At 35.5% G+C, this 15820-nt stretch overlaps 1 protein-coding gene across 1 annotated transcript in view; it reads right to left on the bottom strand.

Moving 5' to 3' along the window:
• The window catches only part of WASL (WASP like actin nucleation promoting factor), a 54267-nt gene that overhangs the window by 20891 nt on the left and 17556 nt on the right, over positions 1-15820 (bottom strand). Inside the window, exons 2-5 of the mRNA XM_084229198.1 lie at positions 6912-7046; positions 5232-5318; positions 4006-4102; positions 121-144 (exon numbers count right to left, since the gene is read on the bottom strand). Coding sequence (XP_084085324.1) covers positions 121-144; positions 4006-4102; positions 5232-5318; positions 6912-7046 — 343 coding nt within the window. The remainder of the gene's footprint in view (positions 1-120; positions 145-4005; positions 4103-5231; positions 5319-6911; positions 7047-15820) is intronic.

The raw sequence follows: 15820 nt of genomic DNA on the forward strand, positions 1-15820 counted from the left end.
CTATCATGTTATTTTAAAAAACAATAAACTACAGTACTTGATGATAGATATTACATATTAGATATTATAATTAAATTATAATCCAAAGTCTTTTTGATCAATAATTATCAAAGAGCTTACCATTGGGGGGGTCTCGTCTTTTCTCTGTTAGAAAACAAATTCAAAGAAATATTGTTAGACATATATAATACAGTGACCAACATAAAAATTAATTCACTTAAACTATCTAATTTCTAAGTTTATGGTCAGGTGGTTACAGAAGGTTTCTCTGAGAAACTGACATCTGAACAGACACCTGAAAAAAATGAGAGAGAACAACGTATTCAAAGGTTCCACGGAGGAAACTGAAGGGCCATCATGAAGACTAGACTGGACTGAGTTAAAGGCAGAGCAGAAGGAGGTTAGTCAGGAGAACCAGGAACTGGGTCATGCAGAGTTCCACAAGCAGTATTTAAGCAATACAGATTGCAGTCCATACATAACAGGAAGTTCTTAAAGAGTTCTGAATAGGGCAAGTGACATGATCTGAATGAACTATATTCTGAAAGTTAATTCCAGCTTCTATGCGGGAAAGCAACAGCAGGGTGCACAGAGTGCATAAGGGAGACAGGGAGTTAGTGTAGTTCAGACAGTAGCCTGATTAGGGCAGTAGCAGCAGAGCTGGCAAGAAACAGATTCAGGACATGTTTTTGAAGGCAGAGACAATGGGACTCACTAAGAGAACTTTTGAGGGACCACAGTGAGCCAAAGTATCAAGGTGGAACTGAGGTGGGAAGTATCAAGGCCTTTCACTGAGGTGGGAAGAACAAGTAGAGAACAGTATGACTAGGGTTAGGGAACATGGATTAAGTATTCTGCTCAGGTAGATTAAGTTTGAAAGCAATTTTGATATTGGATGGGAGTAAACAGTTTGACAATCAGGGAGAAGTCAGTAGCAGAGACAAGAAAGTTTTAGGAGAAATCACAGCTACAGAACCGAATGAAAGCACAAAGGCAAGAAAGGTAATGAGAATACCCACAGACATCTGAGAAAAGGGACACACCAAAAAGTCTTAACCATTTAGCTTGAGTAAAATCTGGAAAATTTCTACCAATTCATTGCATTCATGCTCTTACATATAGTTTTGGGTTTGAGAATATTCAACAATTATTGAAGAATTTTAAAAAAGTGTTACTTGGGGCCTCCCTGGTGGTGCAAGGGGTTAAGTGTCTGCACTTTGAAGCTATCTGCAAATACTGCAGCACGAGTTCGATCGCTGGTCAGGGAGGTGACCCACACAGTGCAGCAGACCTCTCCTGTATCTCCTGCTGCTCCCCTCAGCAGTGTTATTTCAGTAGATCCACCGGTTCCGCTCCCCACTCTGTCTCTGGTGAATCCTCTCACCCCCACCCTCCATACACCTCTGACCTATATACCCCATTTCTTGCATGCATAAATCTTTAAAAACAAGTGTTACTTTCACAGATTTTCTAATACAAAAATTTCTAAAACTGTAAGAAAAATACCCATAAATGATTATATAGTAATTGGTTATAAAAATCATGAACTAAAATTAATAACATTTGATTGGGGGATGTTAAAAATCCTGACAATGAGACGTGTAAATGGATCACTCCATCTGGTGGTCTAATAAAGTAACTTTCTAAACATCTGAGATATCTAAGTCCTACCCATGTCAATCTCCAAGGTGACATTATCTCTGCCTCCAGAGAGGAAATACTTCCTAAACTGTTGATGGTACAGATAGAGAAATGATATTGAGATAAATGTAAAGCTCAGAGTACAAGTTCTAAAAAATATTTATGAAATATGATACCCTCTTGCCTTGACGACCATACAGGTGAAAAAATGAAGGGTTTGACTGAACAAAAAATAGAGCAAACAGTATAAAGTACTTGCTACAAACATTTGCAGAACAATGTTTAATCAAATCAAGGAATGTTTTAGTACCTCATTACTAGTCAGACTATTTTTGGAGTATAGTATTAAAAAATCTAGAACTCACATTTAAATTCTGGACCATTTCCTTAAATCTGAACCATTTGAAAAAGATGTAAAAATCTGCAGCAGAATGAGTCTAATAATCAGACTAATGAGGGCAGAAACTATATTATGTGAAGAAAAGAAACTAGTACTGATCAGCATAAAGAGGTGGAAGTATAAGAAAGACAAGATGGACTACTTTCAAGATTAAGTGGCTGTTGGGAGAAAAAGAAAACAGACTAATTATTTGTTACTCCCCAAATTGGACCCCATGCATCTCAGTTAAAGAGAGGCAAGGCTGGAGATTGACTTAGTATATAAGGTCATCCAAGGATGAATCAACTGCCTCTCTAGCTTTGTGATCCTTCTGCTTTCAAACACTTTACCTAAAAGCCTAGGAACTACATAATACAGAATTCTTTTACTAAGTCAAAGACTTAGTACCAATTTAAATGATGTACCAATTTCAAAGTCAATCATTCTATATTTTAAAAAGATTTTTAAAATTCTTTAATACTGAAAATATCACGTATTATGATGAGAAGGAGCCCCAGAGAGCCTCTGGCCTAGCACTGTAACATGTAACTGGAACTGGAACTGAACAGTAAATCACTCTATAGCACCAATCTTTTCCTAGCATGGGGTCAAGTGGCAAATTCTAAAGAAGCTAACAAACGATAATGAGACCTCTAATAATTCTCCTATTCACTCATTATGAATAGGCTATAATAAGATGGCAATATTGAGGCAACAACTTTGTTCATTTTATTTTCATTTTTACCCACTACCCTCTTGGAAATCCATAAAATATAGATACATAAAATGAAAAAAACGCTTTTACATTCCTGTTTTCCAGATTCAGTGTCTTCCTTTTACAGAGCTTATTCCTGCTATTGGAAAAGCACATTCTTGAGTACTGCGATCTCCAAAATTGGGTAACAAGTAGTCCTGGATGTACAGAAAGACTTTTTCAAGGAGTGAAAACTAGCGCATGGCTAGTTTTAAGGGTATCTATTTGCAACTCTCAGCTCCCATATATTATTTTTCCTAAAATTATTCTGCTTAAGATGATTTTGGAGCGGTCCACCTTTCTTAAGTACCCTTCCCTCCATTTCACAAGAGCAAAGTTTGGTATACTGTTGCCAAATGGTTCTATACCAGTGAATTTAAAGCTCTATACTACTCTGTATCATCTTTGTAACACATTAAGTTTCTCAAGGTTTTACCACACTGGGGATAAAATAGAGACAAAGCCTGTTTACAAATCTTATTTGAGACTTCCTTTGCTTCTAGACTTGCTTAAACTTCTGTTCCCAAAGTACATTAAGAATCATAAATTATGGGCCTCCCCGGTGGCGCAGCGGTTGAGCGCTGGGTTGCGAAGCTGCCCGCGGCCTCTGCGGCGCCGGTTCGATCCCCGGCTGCTCCCTGGCCACCAGAGGAGGGTCCCACATGGCGCGCAGACCTCTCCTGCCGCCCGCTGCTCCCCTCAGCAGTGTACTTCGGTCCTTCTGCCTGCTCTGCTCCCCGCTCTGGCTCTGGTGAATTCTCTCACCCTCCCGCGCTTCTGACTGTATGTACCCAGTGCATGTATAAACAAAACAAACAAAACAAATTAAAAAAAAAAAACAAAAAAAAAACCATGCCTCTATAAAAAAAAAAAGAATCATAAATTATGAATAATGCCATTAAAATGCAAATTTAAAAGTTAATATAAATGGAATGTTATAGGAATGAGTTCTTCAGTAAATCTGAAAAAGTTAGTTCTCAATAAAAATATTTCTTTTAAGGTATTCTTAGCAACCTGTTGTTGTAGAGGGTGAGAAAGTAAACATTTTAGGCACTGTGTGCCATACAGTCTTTGCCATAACCATGCAACTATATTGTGGATTTAAGCAGCACAAATGATATATAAAGCAACAAGCATAGCTATATTTAAAAAAAAAAAAAATTACGATAGTCTAGATTTGTCCCATAGTTTTTGACAGCAACTGTTTAAAGAAATTTTAAAAAAAGTTTACCAGATTTCCTTTGTCGTCGGCCCAACAAGTCTGTGACTGCTTTTCGGAATTTTTTTGCTTCTTCTTCATTGGCAAAATTAAAAGCAACTTGACAAGTCTGAAATATTTTCATCAAGAAGGTAAACAAAAATACACAAGTTTACAAAGAACTGATTTTATGATATGAATAACTTAAGGCAAAAAGCATGAAGAATGTTAAGATAAAAGATGACTATTAGAAAGGTTACCTATCACAGTACATAATGAACTATTAATCTGAATACTTTATCTTCAACAGAAAAACAAAACAATAAATTAAATTTGGTCCCTCACTTGAAATGTACAAGTAATTTCAACTAGAAAAGACAAAAACTGAAAGAGTTGGTGAAAGACAGGTTAACTTTACTAGTTTATGTTTTTTTAACTCACTACAAGAATTTAATTATTACTTTAATTCAGGTAAGCTTTTTAAAATGTGAAAACATACTGACTGTATTTGTTATTGCTATAATTAATGTTATTGTTACGATTAATTACATTTGTATCCTATCAAGAAAAATATGAAAAAAAAAATAAAACAGAGCAAGATAATTCTCAAAAACATAGATATATCATCTAACCCAACCTTTCGGTTTCATTTTAGGAAGTTGCAAATATGAAAACAAAGGAAACTAAAATCACCCATAATCTTCAATTAGTCAAATCCCTATGAATACATGGTATAGAACACCTCCTCACATTTTCCCATTCTTCTCCCCCCCCCCCCATTCTTCATTTCTTATTATATTTCAACACACTTTCTAGGTCATGAAAGACCTAGAATATTGTTTCACAGAATAATTTGAATGGTAATATAGTATTCAATACTTAAAAGTCATCACGGATTAGTGAATAAATAAGATTTATATTTTCAGAGTAAAAACTAAAGCTCACAGAGGTTAAAATACTTGCCCAAAGTAACAAGAGAGGTTAAACTATCTTTCCAGAGAATGGATGAAAAATAAACCTCTTTTCTACCTAACAAATTATATTGACAGCACTCTTTAATAGCTTTTTACTTTGACCCTTAAAATAGTAAAACATTAGCCATTTCTGCCTATTTAGCTACCACAGCTATGAAAAAGCTTTTTAGAAGTAAAATACTTCTTTGTATTTTACATAATATTTATATGAAAAGTTCACAAATGCTTTCTATAAGTGTAAAAGCAATTATATTAAACAGAACAATATAGAAAAATGTGACTTACATCTCCAGCAAAGGTATGAAAATATCCTCTAGGACTATTATATACAAAGTTATTGTATAGCTCTTGTTCCCATAATAGTTTCCCATCCTAGACAAAAGTTAAAAGAAGAATTACCAAAAAGATCATCTATAGGAATAAAACAAAGCGGATAACTTGTATTAACTGCTTAAATTAGTAATAGCTTTTACATACACATACACAACCTATTTGTAGTAACATCAATTTAATCAGTAAATTCTTATTAACAAAGCAATAAATACTGGGAGCAATAAATATTTATCCCAATAAATACTGGGATAGTGTTTCTTTCATAAAAACTACATATCAAATGAGTTTTCACTATGCTAAAATATAATCTCATTAGTCAAGAATTCCCAAATACAATTACCTGGTCAAATTCCTATCTAGAAAAATTACTAGGTCATAGTGTTAGCTAGAAGGAGGCTACTTTTGTATATGCACTGATTACTACTGGACAGCTCCATCAGCAGTATCTGACTGTGTGCTATCAAATATTACAGGTACACTTCATATTCTTTTCCTCAATTCTGTAAATGCTGGGAAGGAAAAAATATGCCTGTTCAATACTGCTTATTAAGGCTCATTGAATTTCTAACTTTTGCAGAGTGGCTTCAATAAACACTGGATTAAGTAGTACCAAATCATGTGCAGAAAGAGAGGGATGATTAAAGTGCACCAAGGTTAAAACGATGGTTAAAACGAGCCAGGGATGACTGTCGTCATAAAAGAAATATAATTAACCTTAGCACCAAAGGAGGCTAATTACATGTATTCAGCACTGGCTATCCACAATTAGAAATAAGTGGTTAAAGAATTATAATCATTGCCCTATTCTAAAATGCAAGGTTCAACCACAATTTAAAAATATTTAAAATACATTGTTCACACATACATCATGATCACCACAATAGAATTCCTTTCTTCTCACAGAGTTTTATATATATATATATATATATATATATATATATATATATATATTCCTTTTCTAAAGAGTGCTTATAATGGGAGATGAGAACTATTTCAAAAGGTTTAGGGGTTTCTTTCCAATTATGCAAATGTTCCTTGTTCTCCTGAATCACCGCCATAGTAAGCCTCTGTTATTATTAACAGGAGTATGCACCATCTCTCATCTCTCCCAGTTGTGCAGGCAGTGGATATTAAGAAGCACTCATTTACAAAGTCTAGCAACTCAAATCTCATTTAATTTTAGGGACAAACTGCAACAAATTCAAATGATCCATCGCATTTTACAAATAGATAAGCCAAGGCTCAGAGGAAGTAAAACAATTTGACTACAAACTATCTGACCACAAGTATTCTCCAGGAGTTCTAAGTCATTTTTGGCTTTTTGTAACTATAATCCCATTATACTTTTGCTATATATAAGCAAAGGCATAAAAAACAAACAAACAAATAATAAAAAATCTCCATTAATGTGTGATGGCAGTAAAAAGATAAAAATAACAAACAATTCACATTCTGGCTTCGGAACTGATGTAATTTGGTCACAACGTCCATGTTCCCATACCTAAAGTCAAGCTTCACTCGCCTAATATTAAGTATAATTTAAGTATTACATACAGCATAGACAAATCTATATGTAATTATAATTGAGGCAGAAAAATGATTCATTTTTAAAATGAATCAAGCAAAACTTACCTTGATATCAAATATTCTTAAAAAATAAGATCTCTGTGGATTGTCCTTAACAAGACAAGCAACACCACTGCACTTCTTTGACCACATACAGTTCCGATCCGCGGCATATAACTGCACCACTGCTGAAGACATAGTCTGCAAAATGTAAAATGTAAACCCATTAGGTTCAAAATAATGCTCAAGTGACCACAGTCCTGCTGATATCTTGCCTATAACTTCATAAGAGAGATGGCATCAGAAGCAATTAGTAAAGCTGCTCCTGAATTCCCGTTCCACAGAAACAAGGAAATAATAAGCATTTGCTGCTATTTTAAGCCACAACTTAAAATACAAGTCACAACCCATTTAATTTTTATTAGTATTATAACCTTATTTTCCATGAAAAATCTAAGGTTAAAGAGGATAATCTAATATCACACAACTAAGCAGCACAGCTGAAATTTTAATACAGGCAATCTGTTATTTCTGGTCTTGTATTCTAACTCTCAGATAGTATGGTTTCCCAACAAACTGAATATTTAAGCAATGAAGTAGCAGTAGTAAAGGCTGATTTCAATATGGCGTAAGCCACTTTAGTAGAAATGAAGTCAACTGAAAAGCAAGACTGGGTTACTAGTGATAGTGATGGACCCTTTAAACATGTAATTCGGGAAGATGAAGTCTAGCATTCCTTTATGAGATATGTCAAAGCAGAGGAGGAAAAAAAGTTGGTGACTTGCACATGGCCACACAGCTTGAAAGTTATACTATTTTAAAAACGAGTTGAGCAATGATTGTTCCATTTTTCCCAAAGGATATATACTAAGCTAGTACTCTCTTAAGTGCATAGGTGAGGTCCTTCAAGCATTAAGGCTTTCCAGTATACCTGGACACCACCTCCCTGAAGACTGTATCGTGAAACAATGGACACTTGCATTAAATTCTAAATTGAGTTTCTTTAATATTATAGTCTAGAATGTAACTAACTAATCTAGTTTCTGTAAAAGTGACAAACACATATTGGGATAGCATTTACAAATCCTCTGAAGGTAATAATCTTGTTTTCTAATTCCAGTAATCTCATTCTTAAGCTAGACACTGAAGGAAATAATAAAAAATAAAACAAAGTTGTTAATATAAATATAAAAAACAGAAATATATAACATATATACTAATTATGTTTTTTAATTATAGATTTTAAAAGAATTTAAATGATCAGAAATAGGAGATAATTAAGTAATTATGGTTTATCAGTTTAGTGACTACCAAACATTATTTGAAAATAGCTTACAGTGAGATTGCAAGATATTGCCTGGGGAATGTCCTCCTTCCATGAGGATTCCAAAAACTATTTTATATATATGAGTCTTTTAATAATAAAGCCCAAATGTAAGATCAGTGTACTATGGGGGATCAAAATTTCATAAAGAATTTCCCAGATAACAGTGCACCATGCTATGTTTTTTAACTTTGCAGACCAAACTCATCTTTAAATTCCACGGACAAGCCACAAAAGAACAGGAGAATTTCCACAAGAGCCATTAAAAAAATTAACAATATCACTTTGAAACTAACATGATGAGTTTAAAAAGGAGATTGAATAATGTGGGTAATGCCTTCTGCCTGCTAAAAACATATCTGTGTTGGGCCTCCCTGGTGGCGCAGTGGTTGGGCGCTGGGTTGCGAAGCTGCCCGTGGCCTCTGCGGCGCCGGTTTGATCCCTGGCTGCTCCCCAGCCACCGGAGGAGGGTCCCACATGGCGCGCAGACCTCTCCTGCCGCCCGCTGCTCCCCTCAGCAGTGTACTTCGGTCCTTCTGCCTGCTCTGCTCCCCGCTCTGGTGAATTCTCTCACCCTCCCGCACTTCTGACTGTACCCAGTGCATGTATAAACAAACAAACAAACAAATAAATAAACATGCCTCTATTAAAAAAAAAAAAAAAAAAAAAAAAAAAAAAACATATCTGTGTTCTTCTTCAAGTATACAATCTCAATATTATAGCTCCTTAACCCCAAGTCCTTAAAACTTCAGAAGAATTGATTTTGTATATGTCATCCAAAGGTATTAAAGACCAAGTTGAAATAAAAATCAGGTAAGAAAATTCATTTTCTAAGGAAAATTCATTTAAGTTATGGCACTTTTAATATGGTGCTCTAAAAATGCATTCATTTCTAAAAGAAAAAGTGATCAGAAAACTAGATACCAAGGAAATGATCTCAAAATTCCCTTTCTTTACTTTTTAACCAGAAAACACAAATAGCTGACAAAAGGGAAAAAAGTGTGTTATTAGAATCTGATATTCCATTATGGAAATCCCCTTGCCAAGGATCAAGTATTAACATTGGGAAGCATTGCCTGAATGTATATGTGAACTTAAAAAAAAAATGATTAAAAAAAACACTTAAAATCCACATACAACATTGACATAAATTTAAAAGGAATTCTTAAAATGCACACCTAAGAAATAAAAATCTATGAAATAGTTCTATAATATTCCACACAAACATAGCTGGCACTATAAACCTATTTTAAAGAAATTTATAAAATTTTAATACTAAAGAATCCAAGTAAGCATAAGCAATTTTCTGTGGCTGGATTTTTAAAATTCTACTACAGTCTTATCAATCTAAGTATGTCCATTTTATTGGCAAAATCTGAAAATAATATACTTTGGTACCTTATAGCCTTTTCTGAATTTAGAATTCAGAAAAGAGTATACACTAACATTTAATATATAAAAACAGTGACTATCCCTTAAACCCTAGACTGACAGTGGCTTAATTAAGTTTTTTAAAAACATTCCTTCCATTCCTTTAAAGTAATTACAGCTAATCAACACCATTACTTCTTGTCTTTCATAATCAAGAAGATATTATTGAAAAACAACCAAAGAACAAGAGCTTAGGAAAGGAAATCTATCCCTTATTACTCATAATATTAGGGGTAAAATCTGTAAACTCTAAGAGGAAAAAGTACTGTATCAACTTTTTCAGAAACAGAGCCCGTCTTATGCATTCTGGTGTTTCAGTATTGAGTTACCGCAGTAACACATTCATGCTCAGAACTTCCAAGGGCAGGAATAAGATGGAGGATGAATTCTAGGATGTGGATCCTTCCCACTGTCCTTTAGTAGAGCACTGCTCTCTCTCCTGGGTTGACTATGCAACAGACAAGTAGTATTTCTCTGAGTCCCTCGGTCAAAATGACTATATTTTCTTTGTCTTTTAAGTACCTTTTTGTGTGTGTTGTATAAATCTTGTTACATCAAAAATCTCATTCTGAGAGTAATTGTTTTTTTAATTTACTACCCACCAAGTAAATAGACTAATTCCCTCAAGCTTAACAGTTTTGCAAGTCTGTGTTCTCATTTCACGTACACTTAGCCCCATGAAAGCAAGTATTTGTGAAATCAAAAACTACAGTCTGATTTCCGTGACAGTATTTTAATGACTAGGAGAATGCCTTCAAATTAGGATACATACCATGAAGTATATTTAGGGGTATCATACCAGAAGCCCTAAAGTAACTCAGGAAAAATTAATATTATATATGTGTGCATACATATATACATAACACATATACATATATATATGAAAAAAGCAGGGAAACACGGTAAAATATTATAAACATCTGACAACTCTGGATAGGATATATAGGAACCTGTATATATCTGCAACTTTTCTATAAGTATGGCAATAGTATAAAATAAAAAAACATAAAGCACAAATGATTCATAAAAATGTCAGCTCTTATTAGTCCCTTTCCACAGTGATGACAGTACTGGGAAGGTAGTTCTCTTCTCAGTATCATCACGACTTCCACATACTTTAGCTACCATCACACTGACCCAAATTAAGAAAACTGCCACGTTCTTCTGGTTCCCCCTATTCTTACACCAACTCTGTTAAAAGGAACTTCATACTGAGTAAGACTTAACTCTCAAACATCCAACACTTCTATAGCTTAATTCCTTCCACGTTTTCAAAATAGAGAACAAAAATTTTAAGTCAGGAAAACAGATGCTTTTTTTGGTATAGAACCAATTAATAACAGGGACAAGACTGGAAAATACCAGGACTTGAAGATTCTAGCTTGACAATCAACTGCCTACAAATACAAGATGAGTTAAGACTGAATAATTATCTATAATGACTATTATTTTAATTATATAAGTACACAATGATGTTAAAGGAAACAAATTTGAAAGGTTTATCTTTAATAAATATTCAAAATAAACTGAGTGTGGAAAAATATATAGCTGAGTCTTTTTTATAATCACAATGACTTACATTAATAATCAAAGCACTCCAGTGTGTGTGTATGTGTGTGTGAGTGTGTGTGTGTGTGTGTGTGTGTGTGTGAGAGAGAGAGAGAGAGAGAGAACACATTTCACTATTTCTTTTTTTAAAAAAAAAGATTTATTTATTTATTTATTTATTTTGTTTATGCAAGCACTGGGTACAGTCAGAAGCACGGGAGGGTGAGAGAATTCACCAGAGCCAGAGCGGGGAGCAGAGCAGGCAGAAGGACCAAAGTACACTGCTGAGGGGAGCAGCGGGCAGCAGGAGAGGTCTGCGCGCCAGGTGGGACCCTCCTCTGGTGGCCGGGGAGCAGCCGGAGATTGAACCTGTGTCGCAGAGGCTGCAGGCAGCTTCACAACCCAGCGCTCAACCACTGTGCCACTGGGGAGGCCCACATTTCACTATATTTCTAAAATCAAACCTGGGAAAACGCATCCCAAGTTTTCTTATTACATAAAAGCTTAGCTTTAAAAATGTCCCTAGATACTCTGAGGTAATATAACGAAATGCCACATTATGATCCTGAATTTTGCCATGAAAAATTCTAAAAGGAATTACATATTAAGAAAAAGATACAAGAATTTTCTTGAATTCTTACAATTAATTATATAACAATCTCAAGAAGCAATTTTACAGAAAACCTAAAAAACCCAATACAAGCACCAGCAATTTTTAAAAACAGAGACAAGACTCCAGTGTGATGAGTACTAAGTAAAAAATCATTCAGGGAAAGAAAATGCGAATAATTCACTCTTGAAAGGAGAGATTTTCATATTGGTAATTTCCACAATGAGAACCAGAATTAGGTAGAAAAAGGTAGATTTTTTAAAAAAGATTTTTTTATTTATGCATACAAGAGCTAGGGTACAGGCCAGAGATGTGGGGGGTGATTCACCAGAGACAGAGTGGGGAACACAACAGGTAGACAGACCAAAATACACAGACGAGGGGAGCAGTGGGAGAGACAGGAGAGGTCTATCTGGCCATGTGGGTTTCTCTCTGGCGGGCTGGGGATTGAACTCATGCTGCAGAGGCCGTGGATTGCTTCATAGTGTGGTGCTTAACCCCTTGCACCACCAGGGAGGCCCAGAAAAAGGTAGATATTAAAAAAGACTGCATCAAAGACAGAATACTCCACAAGAAAGAGTTAATTTTTAAAAAAGCAAAACTGGAAGAGGAGGAGGGAAAAAGCAGTAAGACACAAACAGAAATCCAAAAGCGAAGAAAAATGGAGCTGGATTAAAACTGCTGTCTCAGGGGCTGAGCACAAGCAATCTTCTAGGTCTTAGTAGTTACTTAAGAAAACTACCGTGTCATGCATATTCATCTGCCAAATGTTTACTGAGTGCCTTCGATGGGACATAGATAACGTGGGGTTGGAGGGGAATGAAAGTGGGGTCAAATATAAAAATGACTTAGAAACACATGGGCCTCATGAAATGTGTCCTAATGGCCAGACATTAAATTATCACAAACGTTATACAGGAAAATCCAGTATGCAAGGAAAATGTAAAACCCGCCTAGTTTGGGAATGCTCCCCTCGGTGACACTGTACCTAAAGAATGAAAAGGGATGACTCAGGTGAGCATGGGAGTAGGTGTGGAGGAAAGAGAATTCTAGGTAGACATAGCAACAAAAACCCACACAGGAAAGTGCTAGGGAAGTTTTAGGAATCTGTGGGGTATAGAATAAGAAAGAAAATAGGGGTAATGAAAGAAGTTACAGATATAATATTAAAGTAACATCAAACATGGCCCAACTCTATGGTTTAGAGAGATAGTCCTATACAGTTTGAAAAAGTTGACTGGAAATGTGTATATTATTATAAAGCACAAATGATTCATAAAAATGCGAGCTCTTATTAGTCCCTTTCCACAGTATATTATTCCTGTAATGGAATGCCTGATGGATGCTGTAATTCCTGTAATGGGTGCTGATGCCTCTCAGCATCCCAGTTCTTATAATACTCTCCTCCCCCCAAAGACCTTAGGTTTGTCCACATTACTTGTTTTAACCAAAGGGACCTCAGCAAGTAGAAGCAGAAGCTTGAAATGCACTTGCACGTAGTGGCTTGCCCTCTTGGAATTACTGCTCTAAGACCATTGGTGAAAGACCACATGGAGAGCAGGGCCCCAGTCGGCCACTGTGTCCTTAATGAGTCCAGTTTCCATGACACATGCCAGCTACAAGCACTGCACGCATGAGCTTAGGTGACAGGAGCAAACCGACCACCCAGTCATTCCACAGAATCACAAGAAGTAAGTTGATAGTGCTTTCAATTATAAAATTCTGAAGTAGTTTGTTCAAACTGATAGGTAACAGATGTTGGGGGTTATTTTAATATACTACTAAATATATAATGACCTACTATACATGATTTTAGTTCATTCCTCCATTATATACAATATATATATATCTGATAGATAATGTGTATATCTACACACACACATATACTAGAAATTGTTTTTAAAATTATCAGTGAACAAAAAAATTTTAACTGAAAATCAAAACAATTTTAGAGTCCATTCTCATTACCAACACATTTTCTTTTCTTTTTTGGAACCATTTTAAAGATGACATAATATTCAAAAACTTTACTAAAAGTTGTGCTGGGCAACAGGTTAAGGTCACTCTAAACAACTTAAGGGACCAGGTCAATTTACTTGCCAAAGATCTCGTATTGCTGTTCATTTTATATTATACATATACTGGTTATGATACATCTCAATTCCTAACTTATCATAGCGACATGTTAATCTATATGATACTGTGATTAAAATTATAGATCTAGAAAATTGTTAACCATGTGGTACAGACCTATATAGCATTACCTGCAAACAGTCAAAATTATGGCTAAAATTACAAATGGCAATGCTTAGTGTAGTCTTACTTTTCTATCTGAAAGATAATCATATACAGATAAAGATAAGAAGGATGCCGATCTTGTCACAGACTGGTAATATCTGCAACAGATGAGGACACAGTGTTAAAAATTAAAAGCACAGTATATAGGTATGGCTTGCTCTGTTTTTCCTTTCCCTGTAGCTTAAGTGAAACTGCTAAAAAATGTTTTTTCTTCTCTTTTCTTTTTTGTCTCCTGATCCCTCTGCTTCTTCTCTCTTGCAAGGTCAAATGAATTATGGTAACAACTGTAGTTTGGATCTAGATTTTCAATGAATGAGGGTGGAAAGAGGTCCCTTAAGATTCTCACCTCAGCTCACCAAAGTCTGATACTGCCAGCTGACACCCAAGCTACTACTTCCCTGTACAAGTCTGGGATGAGAGGATGTAAAGGTAGGTGCTTTGATCCCTGATGGGATCTGGATATTCCTGAATGTTAAGAGAAAATGCCATCTATCATTTCATTGGGATTTTGCCCAATCCCATCTAAATGACCCTCTAAGAACTATATATTCTTAATAAAAACTTATTCTTCTGATCGCATTTGGTTCAGGTTTCTTACCTCACTTGGGGGGAGAGGAAGAAAAGGCTGGCAGTAGTGGTACTTGTAGAAAATAGAAGACTGCCAGTGAAAGAAAAAAGAGGATCTTTATGAAAAGAAAAATTTCAAACATTTATGTCCTAGGAGCACAGGGAGATTTACCATGGAGTAATTTAAGCTTAAGTTTCAGGGACTCTTCCTTGGAAGAGCACCTCACAGGCCTGAATTGATGCCCTTGGAACATCTGTACGGTAGCAGCAACCCCAGCCTCATGCTGAGGGGGCTCTTCTCTGGTTATCCCTCAAGATGATCTGGGATTTCCATCAAGGATGCACTGACTCTGTATTGCCCAACCTCAGCAATAACCTGTCCCTCCTGGACTATATGGCACATCCAGACTCAATCTCAAATCCCAAATGAAAAGGGTCTGAATGAGTGCTGTCCAGTTCCCTGAAGGGAGTAGGAGGAGATGGTATATACTCTGACCAAATTTCATGGACGCTTTGGAGCAGGGCACATGGTCCAGACAATTCAGATTAAAAAGCTGTAGTTTTCCCCATGCAAGAAACACACTCTTAGCAAAGTGAAAGAAATCATAGACATGCCATTACCAGTGATTGGTTTTTAAATTTTTCTTTCAGCTTCACAGCTATCCATAAGAAAAAATAAGTAAATTTTGACCAAATACACTTGAGTAGGAACCTTTGGCCTAGGACATAGTTTGCTAAGCTCTGTACAACAAGAAAAATCCTCTCTATAGAAAATATAGGATTTTCATGTAAAGAGGCAATCCGTGAATGTGGCCAAAACAGGTAAAAAACTATTAAGGAGATGTATCAGTCAATTAATAACAATAATACATTATAATAAACTGTCTTCTGGATTTTATGATGTTTACGGCATTTTTTTATTTAATGTGATCTTTTCCATACCAACAACCATTTTTATACTTAATTTTGAAATTTTTCATTTAAAGAGAGTACCTCTAAATTGTATAAGCTTCGGGCAACTAAACCTGGATCAGTCTGACTTGGGGTGAGAAAATGCTACGTCAGTTAGAGCAAAACAATTTTGCTAAAGATAAATGAACTACCTAAGCCAACATATTCCTTTTGCCAAACCAAACTTAATGCAGTACACCTTTTTTTTTAACTTACAGTGATCTTACTAATTTAACAATTTAAAAA

Source organism: Talpa europaea (assembly GCF_964194135.1).
Source record: "Talpa europaea genome assembly, chromosome: 3".
In the NCBI taxonomy this organism is placed as follows: Eukaryota; Metazoa; Chordata; class Mammalia; order Eulipotyphla; family Talpidae; genus Talpa; species Talpa europaea.